This window comes from Tauraco erythrolophus, chromosome 15 (genome assembly GCF_009769465.1).
Source record: "Tauraco erythrolophus isolate bTauEry1 chromosome 15, bTauEry1.pri, whole genome shotgun sequence".
NCBI classification, from domain to species: domain Eukaryota; kingdom Metazoa; phylum Chordata; class Aves; order Musophagiformes; family Musophagidae; genus Tauraco; species Tauraco erythrolophus.
In genome coordinates, this window is record NC_141479.1 from 2,164,312 (window position 1) to 2,189,560 (window position 25,249).

At 43.4% G+C, this 25,249-nt stretch overlaps 1 protein-coding gene across 1 annotated transcript in view; it reads right to left on the reverse strand.

The window, feature by feature from the left end:
- GLG1 (golgi glycoprotein 1) overlaps positions 1–25,249 on the reverse strand; it is an 89,247-nt gene that overhangs the window by 29,498 nt on the left and 34,500 nt on the right. The window contains exons 2-7 of the mRNA XM_086621029.1: positions 19,004–19,036; positions 16,155–16,241; positions 12,117–12,332; positions 4,559–4,762; positions 3,837–3,908; positions 1,383–1,566 (exon numbers count right to left, since the gene is read on the reverse strand). Coding sequence (XP_086477155.1) covers positions 1,383–1,566; positions 3,837–3,908; positions 4,559–4,762; positions 12,117–12,332; positions 16,155–16,241; positions 19,004–19,036 — 796 coding nt within the window. The remainder of the gene's footprint in view (positions 1–1,382; positions 1,567–3,836; positions 3,909–4,558; positions 4,763–12,116; positions 12,333–16,154; positions 16,242–19,003; positions 19,037–25,249) is intronic.

A 25,249-nucleotide genomic window follows, 5' to 3' on the forward strand; every position in this document is an offset into this window, starting at 1 on the left:
GACTAGATGACCTTTGAAGGTCCCTTCCAGCCCTAACCATTCTATGATTCTATGATTCTAAGAGTACATACAGTGCCCAACAAACCACTGTAGTTGCACAGAAATCTAACTTTAATCAATGCTCAGATCTGCTACAAGCTTTCCTACAGCCCCATGTAGACAGTTTGTTGTGGTTTTTTTTTTTAATGACAAGGAACACGTCTTTTTTGCTATGCCCTCCCTTAAGCCACCATCACAACCTACTCGTACGTGTACAACACCCCACGCGACGGCGGTCCTACACCCCAACTGGGGCTCCCAGGCACTACAACACAGACACGTGGAGGTGTGTGCAGTAATTAGCATTCCTCCTGGGCTGTGCTTCGTGCATGAGCCACACATGGCAGGACCTGTTCCACCATGAAAGTGGAAGTTAATCACCGAAAAGCAGTTTTCTGCATATGATTCAAGGAAGCACCTGTCCTGCTGCAGGGAGAAGGAAAAAAAAAATCCCACAACTTTTCCACAAACAGCACACATCATTTCCACATCAATCAGAAGCAATGAGTTATTCAAACTCACAAATACAGAGACTGCTTATGGTGTTACGGCGGCCCTTCCCTCCCATGCCAGGGGCACTGGAGCAAGCCGCCCTGCTGCTGAATCGCAAACCACCCAGCCGCATGCCGAGGCGGAAAAAAAACGATTCTCCAGTGCAGATCTGGAGGATATAACGTGTCATTTTATGTGTTATGGCAATGTCACAGAGAGCCTTTAGCATGGTCCTGCTGCGTAGGGCCTTCTAATTGCCTTTGGGACAGCCACTGATGTTAGGACATCTCCAGTTTACGCTAACTTAAAGGAACAAAAAGAATATTCTCACACTTACCTTCCTTCTACATAGGAAAAACTAGAGTCATAGAAATTAAGGCATTTACCCAAGCTCCTGAACTGCAAGGAAAGAACGTTACTTACAGAAGGCAGAGGAATGAGTATCCCTGGTTTTCCCTGAGTGATGATAAACATCAGTTCTCTATTCCGTGTTTTAACTTAGTAGCGTATTTAACACTTACTACATAAAGGAGGGAAAAACCTGCTTGAATTCACAGTGAATAGAAGGACTTGTAATTACACATCATCAGTCCAAGTGGGATTTGCTTTTTTGCATCTCGGACTTCTTGCCTACGTACTAGGAGTCAGCGTCAGAGGTTTACTCAGCTATTCTGATCTTCCAAACAACAATGACGAAAGCATCATGATGAGGAAATCTGCCTTTGAACCAAAGTTTGAACAAGGTTACTTGGAGAAGAGGATCATAAATACACGTTGCATGCAAAGGTCCAAGAGAAACTTAAAATCAAGGTCCCAGCAAGTCCCACATCTCTTGACTCAACTCCACGTACCTCTGTGCACAGCAGACTCCAAGCACATCAGCAGGTAGGAAAGCCTGGCTTCCCGAGACCGCGGAAGGTTCTCCACATTGCAGCGGTACTTCTTCAGGTCGCTTTTACAGGACTTTGCCAGAGAGTAACTGACTTTGTAGTCTTGGGCGATCAGCTTCTGGCGGGTGGTCAGCGCATCACGACACTGCAGGAGACACGTTGGGATGGCTGAATGAGCTTCCGCGCGCCGGTGGCAGAGAGCTGGCCCTGCTGCTGTTTAGTTTTCAAGTTGTGTTTCAAAAGACGACTGATGCTTCAAAATTAATGTGTTTAAGCTGGACTGCAGTTAAATTTCATTTGTCTCATAGAAACCACACAGCTAACAATGCACACCGAGGTCAACAGACCAAGGGTTTTAAAGGCAGCAGCTCTCTGCAGAGCACTTCTTAAAACTGCACATTCATCCAGCTTTTTGTGAAGGACTACGGCTGAGAGCGTGACTCATTCTCGGTAACTAGGATCCGTTGCTGACATTTATCCCAGCTGTGGTACATGCTCACCCCCATGCCCTCAAGAAACAACTTTTTCCAGTTGCATTTACAAAACAGGGTTTTCTGTGGTTTTGTTCTGCAACGTGCCGAACAGATGACAGCAGATAAAGCAGTCAAACCATGGGAATTTCTAGCCATTTTCCACAACTGTTGAGGCTCACGAGGATGCGCTGCAGCCAAACCCAAACCCTGCAGCTGCAAGAACAACCCTCTCAATTTCATCCAAAAAAGGGCCTGTAAAAACATTGCTACGCTTCGCAGCTTTCGGTTTAAATTACATGAAAATTACTTCCAAGGGTGGCAGATAATGCAGAATAGCTCAGGCAAATTTGTCCATTCTTGGAGTACTGGAAAGGGAGGAAAACTGTGCCTGTGTAGGGTGGGGAGGACAGGGAGCAATCTCGGCACAAGGACCAGAGAAGCCCTATAGCCCTCTCCCCCTTCCTTACATCAGGGTTTTGACTTTTCTCCTGCTCCTTCCTATACCTACTCCAGGACCTGTAAAGCCCTGCTCCAAGATACTCCCACTCCTATCCTTCATGCTCCCATCTCTGTGCCACGACAGGGACCTTGGGACTGGAGAGACTGAAAGTCCCAGACACAGGAAGATACAGGCTCCCAGACCTCGTGCCCCAGAGCATGGGAAGGTCAGGCACAGTCAGGGAGCCCAGCCTGGAAAGCAGTTTTGGATTACAGACAGCAAGCCACCCACCAGGCAGCTATCATCAGCTACGTGTGTACACAGCAGCGATGTCATCAGCAAGGAGGGACTCTTTACTGGGTAACAGTTTTCATAAAACTAATGGCTTTGCAAACGGTCCAACCTCAGCAGCTGCAAGAGTGAGAACTACATTTTGTGTTCCTCCTGCTCTGCAAACTGCACCCTCAGAGCATCCACCCCTCCCTCCCTAGTCATCTGCTACAGCTTTCTCTAACCTCTCAGCATCTTATACCTTGGCCAGACAGCTGACCATGGAAAAGACCCCTCGAAAAAAACACCCCTCAGTCCCTGTAACCCTGTTAAACCAGGTTAAGCAAGAACAGCAGTCCATTTCAGTAACACGCTTGTACAAAATGAAGCTTTGTTTCAAGCCCCAGGGATCACCCTCTCAGTTTTGAATTTGTTAATTGGAATAAAGCTTTCAGATAGCTAATGCATTTAAAGAAAAGGAAATGAGTCTGATCCCTCCAGGCTTCTGAATCAGGCTCCTTCAGCAGAGCTGCTCCAAGGAGGGCTTTACAGATATCCATCTCTGCGTCCTTTCAGACAGACAATTTAATTCCATATAATCCCAAACACTATGATACTGCTTTTGAAATCACTGAAGCCATTGCTGCCTTCCCAAAACACCTGCACCAGTACAAACTCTTTTCAGGTCTCGCTTTCCAGAACAACTTTTTCATTGTTGTTGAAAGCAACATCTTCAGGAAAAATGTTAAGAAAAACGTGTGTCTTTCCCACAGAATCTGCGGCTTCATAGTCAAGACACTCACAGCCTTGAAAACAAGAGTGAAACACACACAGCTTCCCGCGCTGAGGCGTTTGAGCATTTTGTTTCCAATCTGTACCTTATGGCAGCATTCATCCAAGGCTTACCCCAGCACGGTGCGACTTCGACTTTAAACACTCAATCACAGAGCTACCACTTGAGCTCCACGTCTACCTTCCCAAATTAGCCACCCAAAAGCTTTGATTTATTTAAATCCTTAAAGGCTGTAACTTGAGCACAATTAATTCAAGCCATCAGCGTGTAGCTGAAAACACAAACGTATCAAAGTAAAAGCATCTGTTAGAGCAGTCGGTTATCCGACCACGTAGATGATGGATTTTCCTCAACACTGAAAAAGAATAATGTAGCCCGGACTGATGAATGATCTGATGATTTCCGCATTAAGGATTTGTCTCGCTATGACAGATACTTACCTTTTCACTCATTGATTCTTCAAACTTGTGATTAAAGAGGCACTTGTAGACTCGGCCTTCCCCAGCCTGAGTCTGTGAAACAGAACAGTAACATTTGCCATTAAATATGAGACTTGTATTGCTTAACAAGCAGGCTAAACTACACCTAAAGAGATTTATTTTTTGAACTAGAAATATATTAAAGTTAATATTTCGAATGACAGTGATAACTTCTACACATAAAAATCTTTTAAGTTTTACTGCACTAAAAAAGAAATATCTGGCTGTGTTCATCACCCTTTTAGTGAGAAGACACTCAGCTGACACAAGTTAATTCCAACTGAACAATGCAGCTTCCCGGCTCACCGCTCAAGGGATAAGGAGTGCTGTGAGCAGAGTCAGGCTCATGGGCAACAACGTACCGCTGCAGAAAGGAGCGGTCACTTACCTCTGCTGCCTCCTCCCCGAGTCGTTCCACTCCCTGTCACACCAGCTCTGATGCCCATTAAACCATTTATGCCAATTCAGTTCATTAACCCACCAGAAATAATGCTCGTTTGTTGGGTGAGTGGATTTAACACCAGATTTATTGCAAAATGACAGCTACGAGGTGCCTGTTTTCAGTATTACACTAATCTCGCTCAGGCTCCACTCTACTGTTCTGTTCCTTCTTCCAATGTGGTTTTGTTTGGGTTTTTTTTAATGGATTATTGTAGAAGAGAAGGTAAGACGTAACTACTCACATTTTCACAAAATCGTTCTCTATCATCTCGGCACGCGAAGTAGAGGTGCCGGTCCAAGTGGAAGTCATCCGAAGAGAGCTCAGCAACGCGAAGAATTGCCTTCTTACACTGATCAGAAACCTGAATTCGCGGATCAGCCTCCTCCGCCTCTTTTACCAGGCCTTTTTCCAGGCATGCCACCACCTCTCCTTGCGAGTGAGCATCCTACACGAGAAGAGCAAGACAACATCTGGAACCAACCACTTACGTAATCGAGTGATCCGTCATTCCGGATAAGCACCACATAAACTAACCAACGAATGAACCGCCTACATACAGACTTCCAAAAGTTCAGCCTAAACTGCATTTACATTCCTAGGAGGCAACGGTTAGTATCTGTACTATCCACACACTTCATACATCACCATCCTGCTGATGGCCACCGTGAAATCCCCCCCTCCAATGCTCTGGGTTTGTTTTAATGTGACTTAACGAGATTATCACTACTTAGTCACGCTGCTCAGAGCAGTTTACCAAAACGGCCAAATTACCTTTAATCTGACATAGCTCTCTTCGCACCATGGCAACAGCATCACATTAAAAAAGTACTTGGGGGAGAGAAAAATCACAGCTCCTCCATGCTGAGACAAGCCTTCAGTCTGGGTGGTGATAATTAGTGATGCTAAAAAGGCCACAAAGGAGCTTTGACCAATGTAGGCTTCTCCACGCTAATTCCTCCATTAAGGGACTGAAAAAAATTCAAAGCATTCAAGAGCAAAGTCTCAGACAAAGCAGTTCTGGCCCAATACTGTACGCCACGTCCGCTGGCCTGCAAGCCTGAAGACGACTTTGGACTATGACCAGCGACTGCCAATAAACGTGAAGAGCCTGTGCTTTTTATGAGAGACCGGAAGAGGCAGGGCAACGCTCCACTTAGTTCCCTACATCCTTTTTTACACGTTTAGGAAGAGAACCGTACCTCCTCTACACCTCTGATTCCTGTAATAAACAAGAACTCTCTGGAACAGATCTCTGAAGGCTTCTGCAAGCTTTCCCTGTGAAGACCACCCTAACTTACGTTGCTCTGCTGTGAGAGAATATTGCTACTAAACTTGTATCAGACTATCTGGAGTATACAACAAGGCATGAATATTTGCATACATCAACCCGGCACTTGCAGGAGCTCTTTAGGAGCTATCCTTTCAGTTCCCTCAGTCAAGTAGATTCATCCATTGCTGTTGCAGCAGCATGGGTAAGAGAGCAGTCTCCATAAAACATGACCATGACTATTCCAAAGTCATGCAACTCCTCCAAATCTTTTTGCTGCGGCACGCCTCCTCGGGCAGGCAGCCTTTCATTCCTGTTTTAACTCTGCTACATTTGGACCACAAGTAGAATTAGCCAATTGAAGTCCCAGAAGTGTCATCAGTTTATAAGAGCTAAAGTAGTTTTCCCCTTAAAAAAAAAAACAACCCACAACCCAAAACCACACACCCCGCAAACTCCATATTTTGCTTTTCTCTTTTCTTTGAGTGGGAACTGGTCAACTCCACATGCTGGCCAGATATCACTATCTTTGAAGAAACATAATTATATATCAAAAGCCCCTTTAGGACTGAATCCAAAAGAGATCTGAGGAATAAACAGTTAGTAGTACGCTCGCCACATTGCTTAAAATTGTCATCTATCCATAACCACGTCAAACACAAACACTGTTCTGCAAATCTCTGTGGTCAGTCAGAGGCAGTAACTACAACTGAGGAGCTGGCAAGGGTAAATGATTGAAAACAACCATTTTAAGCAGTTGTTTTGCTCCAGCCTAGGTGAGGTTGCAGGTGGGAGGCAAGGCAGGCGAACATTATTCTCAATCACCTGCAGCCTCTTCTCACAAGCCAGCAAGGAGGACACAAGACAAGCTTTTCCTCCCAGGAAAATCAGAAGTTTCCTGGTTTCTTGCAGTGTGGGTCTACGTTCCTGGTCAGAGTTCTGCTATATATGAAAGCAAACCTATTTGTAATAGTCTAGTGAAAGCGGGTGTCCATATGGTGGATGCTGAATGTTTACTGTTGCATTTCAGGGACACAACATGAAACGACTGATTTCTTGCGTTACTTGGCAAACACAATTTTTAGATTTGGGTAGATCATCTTGCGGTGCTGCCTACTCTGCTGCCCTGCATTAGAGCAATTTCAAAACATATCAGACTTAACGGAAATAGAAATGCACACAAGTCAACTCAGCTAGCTCCTGAAAGATGCAGTCTGGCTTTCTTCTCCTACCTCCAAGCATTCACGTGCCTTCTCGTGGTGCCATCAGCGTTCCTGATTCCTGTTCATGCTTACACGCCTAGCCTGAGCAAACATAATTAAGCACACAACACGAGCTCCTGGCAAGGTTAAAGACCACCAGCTCACCCTACCTGTTCCATAGATCAGAAAGGCTTATAAAAATCCAGATCAGGGTGTATGCTGGTCGTTACACTGAAGAACAGTATAACTGATCTCAGATTTACAAGCCTTTGATTATTGGCTAACACCGACTGTATTTAAGATTGTACAATCTCTTATTGCAGACTGGAGGGGAAAACAAACACGTGCATGGCTGCTCTCAACCACCTTTTTCTAGAGCAGTTGGCCATAAAAAGTTTGAAAGGCTCGTCCTAAGAAAGCTGGCAGGACAGCTTTGACACACGTTTGCGGTAGCTGCTGCATCACTTCGTGGCTCTGTGCCGTGTGGAGCTGCCTGCTCCCACCTGCATTGCTCGTGCCACCAGTCCTGTGTCCCAGCTCAGTTTCAGAGGTGCCAACGCTGAGGGTCGGCATCCCACGGTGTGAGCTCTCCCGGTCCTGCTACAGCACCGGCCGCCTGCTGCGTACGCGGGTATAAACATCTGCTGTGGGATGAATCCCAAAGCTTCTCCTCTGTCCAGCACCCTCTTGTCACGAAGCCTCTACCTCAGAGTCGAAGACCTCTCAGTTCACTCCGTAAGTCAGGATTCACCAAAATTGCTGCAGGGGCTGACACGGTCTAAGTCTCATTTCTCCAGTGCAACACACTGAAATACAAGCGATTAAATCTAAAACCCACACATGTTTCTCAGAATTTTTACCTCACCATCACTATCAACCTTAAATGGAGAATTTCGTCTGAAAATTGCAAAGATCTGTTAAACATACTAGATGATCAGCTAGTCTGGAGTGCCCTGAACCTCTGTGTAGTTTCCTGAAGGGATACGTTTAGATCCACAAAGGATACAAGCAGATTTCCAATACTGTCCTACAGCGCTTTGAGCCACAGAAAAATTGAACGAAGTTCTACACGTGTCCAAGCCAATCCTCTTCAGCCCAATGCTTTGGGAGATTTAATTCCTATGACCAAAATTCAAACTCCAGGCACATGGCTTTAATCCAAGACAGAATTTTAAAAACCTCATTCTTATTATTCATTTTCCATCGAGATTCCCCACCCACCCCCTTCAAAATAGAGTTCAGGCTTTGTAATTCTTGTTTTTTGGTGGGTTGGGTTTTTTTTGGTCATTTTCAGAAGCTCCCCTGGAAGAGACTTTATTTTGTCTGGAACCTGACATGCCTCGAGATCACAACTGTTCTAGCTGCAGACTTGCAGAAAGAAGTTAGAAAAGTGAACAGGTAAGAGTCAAGAGTAGAATGGAGCAGCAGGCAGGAGGGTGAAACATAACCTGTCTTATCGACACAGCACCTTGCACTGAACAGCTGTGCTGACTCGCTGGAGCCAGAGCAGCCAGGTTATGAAAAAGCACCCAGGAGATCTATCACAAGTTCCCAGTTTGGCAGCCCACCTGGCTAACCTGGACACCAGGGTTACGGGTTTGGCTCTTAGATTGGCTAACTCCCAGTACACTGCTGTGTGTGTACCTACACGAAGTAAACAGAGACTGAGCTAAACATTCTTCCTATTTAGACTCGTTTTCCTTCTGCACCCATGTCCTGGTTCTGCTGGGACAGTTAGATTTTCTTTACAGCAGCTAGAAGAGCTCTGTGTTTCGGTTTGAGTCTGGGATTCATTATGAGAAGGACGTTGATAACGCACTGGTGTTTATAGTTGGTGCTGAGACCTCAAGGACTTTCCAGCTTGCCGGGTTTTTGCCAGTGTGCAGGAACACAACAGGCTGGGGCAGCATGGCTGGGACAAAGGGTTCACAACTCCCCTTAGGATTTGAGTGATTTGAACTTAGACTTAGGACTGAGGGCTAAATTGGCCAATGAAGTATTCTGTATCATGCACATCATGCCCAGTGTATAGATGAGGGCTGACCAGAAGGAAGGGCGTTTGCTCTTCCAGGGGCTATCGCAGAGTGTTATCTCTCCCTTGCTCTCTTTTCAGGCCTCTTGCTCATCCAGGATTGTAGTGTCAGACTTACATGTTTCGGGATCATTTATCGGGATGGGACAGGCATTGGTCAGCGAGTGGTGAGCAATTACACTGTGCATCACTTGTTTGTATATACTACTATTTTATACATATATATTCATTTATTATTATTATTATTATTATTAAATTGCTCTTATCTCAGCCCATGGGTCTCCTTCCCTTTTCCCCTTTTAATTCTCTTCCCCATCCTCTGGGAGTGAGCAGCTGTATGGCATTTAGTTGCCAGCCAGGCTAAACCACGACAGTCTAGTACTTCTATAAAAATAGGGAAAGAGTGAGAGCAACTGAACTCGAAGAACTTAGGGGTGGAAAAAAAAAGCAAGAAAACAATGGTCTCCTAATGTGTCTTTTTTTAGGAATCTGAAAAATCCTACTATCTGGTAAAGTACTACAACAGATGCGCAATTGACACTTATGCAGCCTTCATTATGGCAAATAATAAACTCCAGTTTGGGAACCACGGCTAATTCCAGCACCCCAGCAACTACACACTACCCACTAGTTTGATACAACCCTGGACATTACCAGGATTGGGAAAATAGCTCATTCTGACAGGCAGCTCAAGAAGAAAAGCTCCGTTGCAATTACCAATTTCAATTTCAAATTAGATCCCTATTGCATGAAGACAAAGCAAGCTTTAAATATCAGGAGACCAAATTTGCTATAAAGCACAGCAGCCAACTGGAAAGGTGACTGAAACTGCTATTAAATATTTCTCCACTAACTGGAAGAAAAAACACACACAAAAAAACCCAAAATGTGCCCCACAACACGGGCATATTACAAAACTTAATGCTTTCAAATGACACATCTACAGCCTTTCTGCTATATACAGCAAAACAAGTCTACAATCACACTGAGGCTTCTACACTGAACTTCAATGCTCTTACAGAGCAGAAAACCAACAAGAATCGTGGAAAAGAAAGCACAGAAAACACCACATCAGAAGTAACAAACCCAGCAGGAACAGAATTCAATTAGGAAGTAGAAAGCAAGCTAAAATAAAAAAAAGAAGTAAAGAAAAGGAAAACCGTTAGCTAGCAGAGGGGCTTCAAGAAGCAATATAATTCCAGAATACCTACTGAAGTGCCTTTTGCAGTTAAAAAAGCCAGTTTATCCCAGTTACTATGATGAAGCTATCACAGTCAATCTACTACCCGCCTGATGTGAATGGAGTTAGCAGTCTAGCAGTGCTTATTTCCATTAAAAAAAAAAAAGGGGGGATGAATCTCTTTCTCCATCTTCCTCCTCAGGTGTCCAGGACCTATTTATTAAATTCGGTTACGTTCAGCCACACAAAAGGATAGTGACTGCTTCCCTGCAGGCAACTCTCAGAAGCTACAGCATGGAAATAAAACCTGAACGAGCATCTGATGGGAGTAAATTAGATGAGATTTCTCCAAAGCAGAAAAGGGAGAGAACAGAACACCAACAAAAGAAATGCTTGCATAGCCATTTATAGCTGTTTCCATAGCAGTACAAAATACTTCAATTGCTCTAAGTGCCAAGGATGACAACGCAACAAAAGACATCATACGATGGGCTGCCATGCTTTCACAAACCGAGGCAAAATATTCTGGGTCGGGTACCAAGAAAGTGAGAAATATGCATAAACCGCACTGACTCCCCTAAAAGGTCGGGTAGTGACTCGCTTTGCTGTCCCACAAAAACTTGGTGACCCAAAATTTGTGTTTGTTTTTCTCTCCCAGATGCCTCGTGGCCTTAGTCCCCCCCAGCCACCCTCACCCATCTCACCATCTGTGACCAACACGGTGGGTTGGGCAGTTACGCACACAAGCACTACCAGCGCTGGTTTCACTTCTACTAGATGAGGTTTGGCTTAGGCTTCCGTACCCTTCAGCGCTACTGTATTTTATTTTTAATTTATTTTAATTCGGTCAGACCACAGGTAACACGTAGACCTGACACCCAAGACTTCCGTATTACGCCTCTGATTCTATACTGATTGGTAAAAGTAATTTCTCATTTCACGAGGTCCTTCAGGCTAGGAGTAGAAAAGAGCCTTTATTTTATGAAGAAAGCAATTTACTCAGTTGTTACTAGTCTGAACCTGTGGTGCCTGCAAGTTCCTCCCACTTCTATGGCTGCGTTTGTTCTTGAAAGGAAGTACTTGTTTTTGTGCTTTCTGTTGTTCAGCTAAGTCTTCTGGAATACACTAGCACTTCAATTTAACACACTACAGATGTGAAGCTGCTTACAGCAGTGAACACTTCAAACTAGGAAAAGTCTTTTTTTAACCAAAAAAGTGTGTATTTTTTGATAAATCTTCCCACCTCCTCATTAATAGCTGCTTTAAGAGACTAATTCCTAAAAGTGTTGAGAGCTATAATTTAAGAAGCACTGTAAAAAGTTAATAGGCTAATTTTAACTTTATCCCTAAACATAAAAACTTCCCGTGAAAGAAGCCACTCGTTCCTGCAGCACTACATAATTGCTGCCTGCATTAGCTATGCTGAAGCAGACAGGGAAAGACAGTGCACTGAAATTAACCCCATATTTAGTCACCACAAACTGTTACTTGCATCGACCTCCACTTAAGTCTCATACGGTAAAAGACTATTGATGTAGTAAAAGGAGTGCTGTATTAGTGAGTCTATAGTACTAAAACATGACAACAGGTAATACGTGCCCTTCAACCGTTTTCTTTTCAGGTGGGCAGGGAAAAGGGGAAGCAAACAGATAAAAGTGCTTGATCCAGTCTATCAATGACAGCCTGAGAAAGCAGAAAGGGTTAGAGCACCGGCCGCATCACCTCTATAACCTTCCTGCATCAGACCCAACCAGACTGTGAAATAAGCCTAGCGATAGGGCTGCTTAAATCTATTGTTTGGATTCATCGCATCGAGTCGAGTCTGACAGAGCGTGATCAAAAAGACAACTACCTTCCAGATCACCTGTGGTGCCATGAGGGAAGGAAAGACACCGAAAGTCATCTCTGGGAATGGCAGCCCCTCGTGGAGGAACAAATGCATATTTATTAAAAAGGAACTATACACAACCAGGACATCACCCTTGTCAGACAGACTAGATACGCCGTGTATTTTCTCAGTTGTAAGTGACAGTAGTGCTGGTGCTGAGTTTCTGCACACGCTTCCTTAAGTGCACGACTTTTACGAGCCTATTGACAATCTGCACGTTCTCTGGATACCTTTTCTCCAGGTCGAACGCTGCCACATTTCAGGAGATTGATGTCAGCCTTGCAGTCATCCATGAAGCCACAGATCAACCGATAATCGCTGAAGATAATGGCTGTCATTTTAGTGATGTACTGATGGCACTGGTATTCAGTGATGTTGCCTCTGTGATCCACCAAACATGACACCAAGAAGCCTTTACCAACTGGTTCATCTGCACACTCCTTGATCTATTAAAAAAAAAGAGAATAAAACTACAGTGGCTGCAGCTACTGAATTTACCCTGTTTTTTTTAAAAAAAAAACAACCAACAAACCAACCACCTCAGAAACCTGCATCTGTAGCTTCAAAATCCGCTGGCAAAGAAACCCTCTAGGCTTTAGTTTGATTTTTAGTAAGTCAGAATACTTGAAAATGTTTCAGAAACGAGAAACACCTCATGTGTGCCAGCATCTGAAGAAAGTAAGCACCGTGACCTTGAGCATCATAAACCCTCTTGCTCAATAATCATCTTTCATAATAATCACATTGAATCCCCGCAATCAAGAGGATTTGTAGGAAAAATGCTAGTTTGACAAAGCGTTATTTAGAAAGCTGGGCATATTACAGCATCACTAAATCATACTTGGACCCCCATTAGCCACCTGACCTCATACAATATAACATTTTGGCTAGAAGTGATACTGATTCAAAAGTCAACACAATATTTATTGAACTGTTTATAACTTGCTGGAAGCTGAAAATTACTATAAAGGAAAATCCTCATCAATTTATTTTTATCAGGCTCTTCTAGGAACTGATTATTGGTACCAAACAAACCATTTTACTCTGTGGTCTGAAAAAAAAAAAAAGGCAAAAATCACAACTAACAGAAGCTGAAAGCTGTGCAGGGACTGGAAAAGCAGAGTATATGAGCAGACAGGTCCCCAATATAAATCACAGCCTGCACTGCTCAGGGAAGCAGACAGGAAGGCCAAAAACGTCACCTTTGGAAGTAAAAGACGCAGACAGTTTTGACAGCGTCTTTCCAAAGGAAGTGGAAAACATGGTTGCCTATCAGTTAAGGATGCTCCCTCGAGGAATATCGCGACAGGAGTGGTGCAATGCTTTGCTCCAAGGAGCACCGAGATTATACAGATGCTTTTTAACCCTGGAAGCCCGTGCTGAAACACTCGCCCAGTTCTGGTGTCCCCTGTCCAGAAGCACGCCAAAAACTGCAGCCATAACGACACGGAAGGTGTGCTCGACAGCCAGACCCTAAAGTGCAGTGGTGACACATTTCCAAGCAATGGATACACGGGTTGGCTTGATGACATCAAAGATTTGTTCCTGCACAGATACTGAAGGGCTCATCAATCTAAAGAGAGATCCACGGCAATCAATAATCCAGGCGGGTTCAGATCGGAAGCAAGGGCAGTGCTACGGGAACAGGCAGGGAACCATTTGATAGTTCTCAAATACCAAGTCGGGAGCCTTTATACTGGACATTTGAAAACACGGAAAGATATCTCTAGAAATATATATTCTAATTCAAACAAGAATTAATGCAGGGCATCCTGTGACAGACTCGTACAGGTCAGCCTAGATGAATAAAACCAATCCCTCTGCCTCAGCTTATGAGGCCATCACTTCCTACATAACTAACAAAACACGCAACATTTTAAACACCATTGTTTGAAGGCAGATGTAGGCTGGTAGAACATTTTGTATTTAACCTATTTGGCTATTAGAAAAACAGAGTTACTAAGGTCAACGTAATTGTTATAGATAAGGCATAAAATAAATTCTGAAGTGAAATTCATTCCACTTCCATGAAGTGTGATTCATTCCGGGGTGAAAGGGAGAGAGTTGAGCAAGCTTTCTCTGAGAAAGCTGAGTCTTCAGTTTGGCCATATTTCAGCTCAAGTATCGTGAGCCAAACCAGCAAACAGCGGCTACATGCTGGTTTTGGATGAGCCTGGCTTTGGAGACAGCCCCAAGAGCTCCATGCCTGAGCCAGTGAACCACGTAAAAGACCAAGCAATCATGTCATTGCCTGGCCACTTCTGAAGCAACCACCGTTACTGGTAGCCAACTACAATTCCAGATTAAAATTATTGCCAGAATTTATAAAATTACAACAGTTGAGGAAAAAAGTTGATATTTAAACCTATATTTAGCTGATAAAATTTAAGGTGGACTTTTCAGAAGGTACCCGGTTCAGAGAGTCACCAATTCCCAGATGACTTCAAGTAGAAATTACTCTTCTGGTTGTATTTTGTTCTTAACACAAAGCAATACTTAAAATCAGAGCTCAGTCACCAGCAAGAAAACACCCACCTGTTTGTGTTAATTAAAGAAAAATATTAATAAGCTAATACTGTATGTTGGCAGTATATTCCCATTACATAATTTAGTTTTAAAGAGTGCTTTAGAAATGCTTTTAAAAAATTAGTGGAGTAGTTTATGCAGCAGCTTCAGCATTAAGTATGAGAAGATCAAACGCATGAGATTATTGTTACTTATGCAACTTTTTTTCTTTGAATAAAAACCACTCCCCAAATGGCAAAATACCAGCGGTTCACGTCATCATTCACCACAATTACAAGCGGAACACCGGTGGTTAATGTACAGCTAAAACACGAGGCTCTTCCCACTGCTTTTAGACATCATATCCCAGATTTAGAGGGCATTGTTCACAACAATGCCAGCCTGTCACTGTATAAAAGCAGTCATTAAATGGACTGTTAAAAGACCGTTTTCAAGAATGTCTTGGTTGTAAAAATTCTGCAGCAGTTATGACATAGAAATATAATCTTCCCTATGACTGCAAAAAGTGAGGTTTGACAGATCTCGCAGTGTTTGCTTTTGGGAGTTACTGAACTCCAAACACGTCACCCTTTGATGCCAGCTGTTTTCCTTCCACTGTTTAATACTCTACCTTTCCTGCATTAACTAATTTCTTGACCTCTCCTTATACTAAAGGATGGTTTCCCACTAACGCTATTCTTACTGCCATTCAGCTGGTGTGGAGAGAAGGGGAAGCAGAACCCTAGCAGGCCATGAAGAAAAAGCCATCAAGCATCCCTCAACTACACTACTAATTCCCAAACATTTGGAGACAGGCTGCTGCGAACACCCTCATCTTCTCAGATTCTCCATGGATTCCTCGCAAATTAAATGAAAACTTTGTAAAGAATACGGAACCATGTAGGTGCTTCCATCAAAACACGAGGACTTGGGTAAATCTTAACCTTTTAGGTCTTAAACCGGCTCTGAGCACTGACACACTCCTCATATCTAACAAGCAAGTCTGCACCACTGAAGGGTAGACCTATGGAAAAAAAACTACTAACACAAACTGGGGATGGAGAGACAATCTGCTATTCATGCAACTGGATTATCTTTCAGGAGAACCTACTTTGAACACCACAAAGCAGCCATCAACTAGTGCAAACTGATTTTTTTTTTTAAAAAAACCCACAAGTTATTCTGGTGTTTACACAAATGATGCTTTTCAGAGCATGGTTTAATGACTGAATTAAACCAGCTGAAGCCTCTACTGCTGTGAAGAGCCCTGGTTCCACTGCTTCCCCTGAACTCTAGCTGAAAACTACCCCACCCAAAGGGAAATACCTTAGCTCAGTCAGCTCCCACGTGGCTGAGAGCACAGCCTCAAGAGCTGTAGCATCCAGACAAGGAAAGAAATGATTAATCAAGTAATCTTTGAAGCTGGACTGAAGGTCTGTTGATGCTTGAGATGCAGAGGACTAACTCCTAGTGCAACCTAAAAAGAGGAAGTTCCTAACAGAGAGTTCTTGGAGTAATTAAACTTTGAACCTCAAAGGAAAAAAAAAAAAGTTGATTCATCATTTAAGGTCTATGTGCACCACTGAGGTAATAGGCTTTTCTGCAAGGAGATCGAACGAATTATGCCTAGGAACTTAGCACAGAAGTCTAGAGCTTCCTCAATCCCCAAACATTATTCACACACTAATTCACCATTGCAAAGAAATGAAAAAAAAAAAAAGCCTTACTGCCCCAAGAACAGTCACGCCTTTCTTCTGGCTTACCTCTGCAATAGTGGACTTGCAAACTTCTCTAGCCACGGATTCAAACTTCGGATCTGTAGTCAGGTTCAGCTTGTAGTTCCACAAGAGCTACAGAGAGAGCATTTGTAGAAAGGGGGTTTAAAGAGCTTCCCATGGAGAATGAAGAATATTTTGCTTCAGAAAAGAATGAAACATCATTTATTCCAAATCTATCACCATCTTTTACAGTGCAACAATCAATGCAAAGTCTCCTTGACAATAACTTTGCCCCTTCATTTCTGCAATAAATTTCTCATCTTGAACAAATTCCCGCTGTTAAAAACCTCTCCATAAGGTCATGAGCTGACTCATTAAAGGGAAATATATCTAATTAAGATAAAGCAATGAAAGCTGGAACTTGCTACCTGCTGCATATTTAGCAACGTCTTTAGCCCACCACTCCTTCCTGTGCCACGGCTTGTCTGCCTGATGCAAATGATCTAACAAAAACGAACTCCTCGACATAAGCAGATTTCATACTGGAAACCTAATTAAAACCCAGGGAAAAAAAAAAAAAAGGAAGGAGACAATGCAGTTGGCTCCTTCCATGAGGAGCTGTGACCAGGTAACTTTTTGGACTCAGATACATTTCAAACACATAGGAGGTTCTCTCTCTTGCTAAGCACTATGATAACCTTAGGGGTTAGACTGTAAAAAAGGTCTCAGTAAGGACGACTGTTCTTCCAGAAGCCAGAGATGAGCTCATGTAGGAGCCCAGATGCATCAGGACACTGTGCGAGAATCAATCTTGGGCAAGTCACGCTCTGCAGATATATGGACATCCCAGAAGTCCTCTTGAGGCACCATAAAGTGAAAATACAGGGTAAGATAGCAAAACCTCAGCAAATTAATAGCTGAGATGTTGCCTGAGAGAAGCTCTATTAGATCATCTGGGTTTTTTTTCTAGGAACTTAAGTTGCATTTAAACATTTTTCATTAACCTAAAGATGAAATAGTTTTTAAAATTCATTTCAAATACTCTGCCTTTGCGACAAAATCAAATTAATATCAAAAAGATAAACAGTTTGGTTAAACTTTTATTTTGAAGTTTCAATTGTACACAAAACATCAGGAAAACAGAAACATGCTCGTGCATAAGGAAAGCAGTTTGACATCATCTCCAAGAGGGTAGAAGCAGGCAGAGAACTAAAATGGAATCAGCCCAACTCCATCATCTTCCACGCCTCATATCATGGTTTTGGAGTTGTGAAAGGTTAAAAAAGGAGATGATGGGAAACTAGGGTATTTCAGAGGGAGTAGGTTGTAAATATAAAGGTTTAATAGATAAAAGTGAATAAACAAGGAACATGTCCTCCTAAAGAGGGCTGTAGACCTCTCCCAGCCAGGATCAGAAGGACAAGAAGAAGGACCAACACCGTAAGAATACACCTCTGCATTTGCAATCTCAAACTCTAGAGAGCCTCGAAATCAGATGGTCTCCAAAAGAACCTTCCCACAGACAGAAGGAAGGTAAACCCACAGCTTAAAAATCCAGATTTTAGCGCCAGGCAATATTTTCCCAGGAGGTGATCGGCAGTTGTACTACCAAAGACTATAGAGAGGCAAAGAAAACATTTGAACATGAGAAACTCTGTGGTCTAGCTTTTGATCACTCCCTTTCCATTTCTGCCTGGGAAAATGAGACATTTCCTATTTATGAATGGCTTCTATAATCCACAGCAGCCTGACATCTGCCTTGTGGCAGAGATGCTGTCATTTAATCCAGCAGAGGAAAGGTCCGACTCTGATTTCCAAAATTCTCAATTTCTTCTTCATTCAAGTAATTTCTGTTGGCACATCATTTACATGTCAGGCAGATACATTTTAATTACTGAAGTTTTCTTCTTACCAAAAAATAAAAAATTATTTAAAAAAAGATTTAAACAGAAACATGATGTGCCCTTCATCTGATCCAACCCTGCACAAGAGAGAATTACGGCTGCTGATGAAGTCAGGCAGCGCAGTGCTAAAGGTTAATTTGTAAACACAGTTGGAAATTACTAGTTGTATGGCATTGGCTGGGTTTCATTTCTGGAACGTATCTTCCAATAACAAACCAAAATTCAGCTTCTCAAGCACCCAAAACCAGGACCGCTGCTGAGACATGCACTTGTCTGTCTCCGTCCGTGGCTAACCAAACGTTTAAAGACCCGATATGGTGTATTCTAGCAAAGTGCCAATAAGAAAAACCAAAGAAAAACTAATATCAAGCTTAGCTCTGATGATTTTTTTTGGGTGTTTTTTTTTTAGAGTCTCAGGATTTGAAGAGTCAGCTTGACAGCCTGGAAGCTGGCTAACAGTTTGCTCACTGTTAAACACAGTGCTGAGAGGAAATCTGTTCTAAAACCAGCCAAGTGGTTCAAACTGCCTCTAAATATCACACCCCCACAGCATTTTCCAAGCGAGTCTAAGAATTTAGCAGCTGTGAAAGTAATACAGAAGGCTTCAACAGCTGAAATTAAGAGTTTAAATTCAGTACTGCTCACATCCCTCCCAAAAGGAGCACATCAGATTGCTCCCACTAACTCACGGGAACCACCCCCCAACTATAAAATAGGAAAGACGTCTGCTATCCTCCTCTGATACAGAAGCACAGTTTATAAAGCTCTTAGATACGCTCCTCTATGAAGTTTCCAGTAAGACCATAGTGGCTGTACTGGGTTAAAGTAGTCACCTTGTGCTCTTCCTCCATAGGCCAGTAGAAAAACCCAAACGTGTCCTGATTAATGGCTTCTGCAATCTACCAAACCATGCAAAATACCTATGGTTGATAAGGGAAATAGAGTGCAAACACCACAGCTAGTGACTGAATAAAACAAAGCAATACTTACGTGATTGCAGTCGGAGGAGATTTCATTATCTGGCTGAAAGGAGAAAAAAAGGAGCGTCAGTTCACCACTGATGCGATGCATTTAACATACAGAAGAGTATAAATTTATAGAAACGAACATAATTTCAACTCGTTTGCATTGTAAGAAACAATTTGACGTAAGCAATAGGAAATTTGAAAGCCTGCATAGTAAGAGTGATGATACCTAAGTACCAAAAAGGGCGAAATAACAGGTACTTCAGACACAATGCTGTCTTAACTCTACAGAAGATAAATGGCACAAGACCAGCAGCATTTAGGTAGACGCCGCAAAAATTTAATGAACGTGCTCGTGCTTAGCCCGATTGCCCAAACTAAGAAGGTAGAAAAGCATCTGTGGGAAAACAAAGCTGTGGTAGTAAAGTTGTAAAGAAAAATAAGTTTCACGCATACAACCAAAGGAGGAAGGCAGGACTCGCTTCCCTCCCCCTGATCGAAGCGTTCATGTCCCCCATTTGAGAAGCAACATCTTCTCTTTCAGCTGTACATAAAGGGGCTGGTCCAAAGTAGCCCTGAGATTTACACCTTCAACCAAAGGAAACCAGTAACATCTGAGATTCATACACCATTTCTAAATATTCGTTATATTCTTTATATTCTTTATTTTATGGTAAGGAAGGTACTGCTGTGTCCTCATGACAACCCAGCTTCTGAGAAGTCTTAACACAGAGCCTCCACCAGCCCAGTTAGCGTGCTGGAGAGAAAAACCAAGTTCTTTGGAAAGAACTCCGGCTGCGAACCATCCTGTCCCCCTTCCAGCCCAAGCAGCTTTCACAACGGAGAGATCCTTGAAAAAACAGTTAATCGTACAAATCCGTATCTCATCTCCATAGCAAAGCAGCACAAACACAGGACAAAAACCACTTGCCCATCACACCCGCAGAGAAATCAACCCTGACTCAAAGTCTCTGCTTCCACTGATGTTTAAGATGCCAGACATGCTCCAAGAGCCACAGACGCTCAAAACCACTCAAAGCTGAAACACACCGTTGACACTGACGCACCAGACCTCAGATATTTGATGTAAAAGAACAAGTATTCCATCAGTTTTGGAAGCGAGCACCCTATGTCCCAAAGCACAACACGTTACGCCAACACTTGCACCGTTGCTGCTTCGGAGAGCACGAACACAAGTTGATGGGAAAAAAGAGAGCACGGGAAATGTTTCCAAGTCCTTAATTACAGCCATTATTAACTAAAGCACTTTTACTCTGTATAGCAGGAAGTGGCAGAAATTACCTCTCCACTTAGAACATAAAACCCAAAACGGTACCTGTAGGATCGCAGTAATTAATTGCAGTTTGGTCAGACTGCCACCATCTAAAACCGTATCTCCCACAGTAATCATCAATTTGAAAATTAGGATATCAACTTTTTTTTTTTTTCAAAGGCTAGCAGATGCCTGCTTGTTATCCTCAGATTGCAGAACTGATTCTCACAACGGAAAACTAAGACTATTTTAAAGCAGCCTCTAAGACTAACACTACCGTGACTTACCAGGTGGGGTTTTCCTTAATTTTCTGCACCCATTCTCATCACTCAACAACAGAAAGAGGTTTTAGACAAAGCTAATTTCAAAAGTCAATGCTCTCTGAAGTTGCTGTCTCAGCCCTTTAGTCAAGGATAGTTTCTTTATTAAAATACCTAGGCCAGTACGTAATTCTCCTCCAGAGGACAGGACTTACTAACACATCCGCAAGCAGAATTTGTAAGGGCCAGAGAGCACTCCCCCAAAACCCTTCTTGCTTGCTTCAGTTATTTTTACATCCTCCAACCTAGTGACCTTTGCTTCAGATCCACCAAAGATTAAAGTTCAGTTTTTCTGGAACGATGAGCCCAAGAAGATAACAGACCGGTTCTCACTGACTTGGGAAGCTTAAACAAGCCTTTCTTGAAATACCCAACATTAAAACACTGCAGGTTGAAACACCGGCTTCCCTGTGCTCTGCAGCAAACCTCAGCTCTGAGAAATCCAGCCTTATTCTTCTGAGAAGAGTAAAGGAAGTTAAATAGGACCTTAACTAAGCTTTAGTACTGCACATGCTCACAGTTCAGTACTTAAACATGCAAAAGCATAAGATCTAGCCAATAATCCTTTAACTGTGGAACAAGACGATCAGTTGCCAGCTAAAAGCTGTGGTCCTTCTTCCCTCCGACTATCGCAAGTGTAGGAGAGGTGGGTTCAGTGGCAATGGTGATCTGCTTCTCCCAATTTAAGCAAAGCAAAAGGAGAAAAGTACTCCTTTTTTACCTGTGTCTGATAAACTGAAAGGCTGAGTTTGAGGAAGGAGAAGAAAAATCTCCCCAGTACAATCCACAACAGTTCTGTCTTTCTAAGGAGACAGCCTGTGGCCCTCTGTCCGCTACAACCACCCAAGAAACCTTCCAGACAAGAGCGGTTTCAGAACAATATGCCTGTGTATTAAGAGTCACGGAAAAAAGGTAAGTTTCAAATTACCGCTGAGAGAAGTTGAGCAGCAAGAAAAGCTGCATTGTGTCATTCCCACGTGGTGAGCTGGAGCAACACGGATGCTCAGAGACCCCCGAGGCAGAGGGAAGGAGAAGAGCAGCCCAGAACGGCACCATGTGCTAGTCCGGGCATTGCTGACGGCAAGGAGGACGTTCCACCGATTAGTGAGGAAGAAGGACTCCTCTTACATCTTTTAATTGAAGGATTTAAAACAGACTTTACAGAAAGTACATGTGCCTCTGGGGTCACAGAAGCTTTTGCTGTTTAGCAGCTTCAGTGGGAATAAACTGCCTCCCTTTGCAGTTCTCTGAAAAGCTCTCCAAACTCCTGCACGCACCAACACTCACATTCCAGAGTACGAACGCCACTTCCTACCTCCCAGGAAAAGCACATTTAGAACAAGCACCAGCTATAAGAAAACCTGAACAGAAAAAGCATTTCCTTCCATTCAATCACATACAACCAGACACAAATCATACCGCATTGGTATTGTGAACTCTACAGAGAAACTCTGAAGTTTGTGTGAAGTCATATCACCACCAGACTATGAGGTTATCAAGACCATTGTGCTTAGAAGTGCCTCTTCTCATCCACCGGATCTCAACTCACCGAAACAAGCCGCCACAGCCACCCCTTTCTAAATCTCTCTGCTTCACCAGTGGCATAAAACCAGGTCAAAACCATACACCAAATGAGCAACCCATCACCACTACCCAGGCCCAAGGAGGTACAAGGTGCCGGTGTTTTAGCTTCAGAAACGGACCATCATCACGCTGGCTCCCAGCAATACTTATCCAGTCGTAGCTATATCATGAAACCAGCGTCGTGCACCACCATATAGTGAAGAGCACACTGCCTGGGGTGCAAGTACTGTCACCTCCACAGCCTGAGCCAGAGCCCCTTTCAGCTGTGTATACAAAACGGACTTGATTTGGTCTTATTTCATCACATCCTAAAAAAAAACAACTCACGCCATTGGATTTTGAAAAGCAAGGTAAGAATCCCAATCAACTACTGTGGACAAAACTCAAGGTCTTGGGAGAACTCTCCACAGGGATTATTTTAATCACCATCAGCTGCTTGACCTTCCTTTCCTTTGCAAATGTCACACAAACAGAAGAGTCTGAAGTCAACTACACAAGTGCCTTTATTCCCAGATTTTAATTCCTCCTTAGAGTAGGGGATGACAGCAGACGTTTCCACTATTCTTTGAAGGCAAGAGTAGCAGCGCACGTGCTGGAAACTGAGGACCAGGCACATCTCAAATACGAACTACGGATAACCTTCAGGCATTGAAGACTTTGGACCCACTCAAGCAAAAACCACGGAGAACCAGCATGGAGCAAACCAGCAAAATAAAAAGGCTGGTGGATGGGAGGAACCCAGTAGATGTTATCTCCCTAAATTCAGGAAGAGATTGCGAAAAGATCAAAAGTCAACTAGGAAAAGACGTTAATTAAAGCGGCTACCTTCTCATGAAGGAGAGGGCAGGCAGAAGCCTGGGGAGGCCACGGGCGTTCCCCAGTTTATGGCACTATCACACATACAATATCCTACAGAGCATGGTGCATACGGATATGCAGTACAGGCAGCTCATGGTTCTCATCTACAGCGTTGAGCCTTTCCATCGACCTAAATAATCGTATTTATCACTAATATCCGTAGAGAAATGGCAGAGCAGGCCTGCTGACCTGGGAGCTTCTCACGAGAAGGCTATCAAGCCGATAAGAGGAAAATTGACTTCCTAGCTGTGTCCTTCCCACAGATAACAGCAATCCCTTTGCACCAAACACACCCAGCACACTCACAATAAAGGGATTCAAGCCACACGTATCAAGCCAGCTAGACTTAACGACACCAAAAACCAGCACAGGCCAGCTGCAAGGTAGTGATCAAGGCTCTTGCCTTGATCCCCCCTTGCTGGGGGAGCCGCCCTCCTGTAAACCTGATCCCTTCCTGAAGCAACCACTAGAAATGATTCTGCAGGAGAACCTTTGGAAACAAGAGCAGATACAGCAGTCTAGGCAAGATTTAAGACAGCTTTTGTAAAAGAAGAAAAACCACACATCACACAACCACTCGTGCTTCAAACCTACTGAAACATCCCGGAGTTCTGTGCCAACAAGCATATGGCTGCAGTAAACCGTTTTCACACATCCTGCAATCCTGAAAGAGTCATGTGTGATAAAAAAAAAGTTAAAACCAGTGATAATTTAAGTTCAAAACAGATGAGAAGACTTTATAATTTAATTACACATTTAATGAGCAATAAAAGTTAAACTTGTTAAGCCGAGCTTGAAATCTTCTCTAATGCCAGTGAACTGTTAGTACTAAAAAACAAACCCAGCATTGTCATGTTAGCAAAAAAAAAAAATCCTCTACATTTATCTTTCCTGCTTTAAAAAAAGCCAGTCTGGAGCATGGTACTGTGAACATACCATGTACCAAAGTTATAGAGATCCCATCTTCCAGATGCTTTATTTCACATAAATAATTTTTTCCCCACTTACAGAGAGCTAAAGCCTGCAACAACTGCAAATCGTTTGACTGAATAATGATTCCCACATTGGTTAGGCAGTCTTAGTTTACGTAAACTTAATAACACAAGCAATACACAAACACCTAACAACCGCCTCCAAAACAGACGCAGAACTTTGCCTGCGACAGTCAAATTCATCAGGACCAGCAGCGATTTCGTTCGCCATCCTGCACACACAAAGCTCAAGCAGCAAATCACCCCAAACACCAAATTCTGCAACTGCTTTTCCACTGTTTTAACCGAACTCTGGATTCCACAAACTTTTCCACGTATGCCGACATTTTATATCCTCCATGGGTATGACACCATTAAGACAAATTCAGAAAAGATACTGCAAAGTGAGATCAAAAAACCCCAGCACAACATGTTGTGTGTCCTTCTGGCCCAGGAGCCAGGGAACAAGGAGCCAAGGATGAAGCGGGCCTTGTCCACTCGTCCTTTGAGGGTCTGCTTCAAATATCACGAAAGTTCAGCAAGTCTTACCCTTTCCCATGTAGGTTTGATAAGAAGCCAACAGAATTTTAGCAATTGTCATGTTTTGCTCGTTTCACGTTTGCCTGACGCTAAGCAAAGCTTCAGCAGGCTGCGTGCCTCGATCCCTCCCTGCCCGACACCACAGGCAATAAAAAAAAGACAGAAAACACTCAAGTTTTAATTCTGATGCATCGAAAGTGACCACAGATCACGGTGCAGCTGAAGGAAACGCACCGATTCCATTCGCTTAACCAACCAAACACCTTTGCTGGCTGTTTCTTACCAGCAGATCACTTTCTCCCAGCTGGCTGTTCCTGTGCAAAGCCACACGGCGGTGGCTGGGAGGCTCGGGGCTGCACAGCTGCTGCGCGCTGGAAGCGAACGCCGTGCCAAACAGCCCTCTTGCAGCAGCTATTCCGGCCCCTGCTGCTCCGGCCTCCCGGGCATGGGGGACTCTCGAGCCCTCTTAGCAGGGACCTTTCTCATTTCAATGCTGATCCACGCATCACAGCATGTTCTAACCCTCAGCACGATCAAAGCAAACTCATCCCAGATGTTTGTTTGTTCTTCTCTTAGTCTCCTCTCTTCCTCCCCTTGGAGGTTTTCCAGCCAGTCCCAATGCATTGTGGAGGAAGACAGACCCTGAAATTACGTGTTTGCCACAGAAGTTTGGCAGCACTGCTACCAGATATAATGTTTCCCGTAACACTCCTCCACAACAGAGC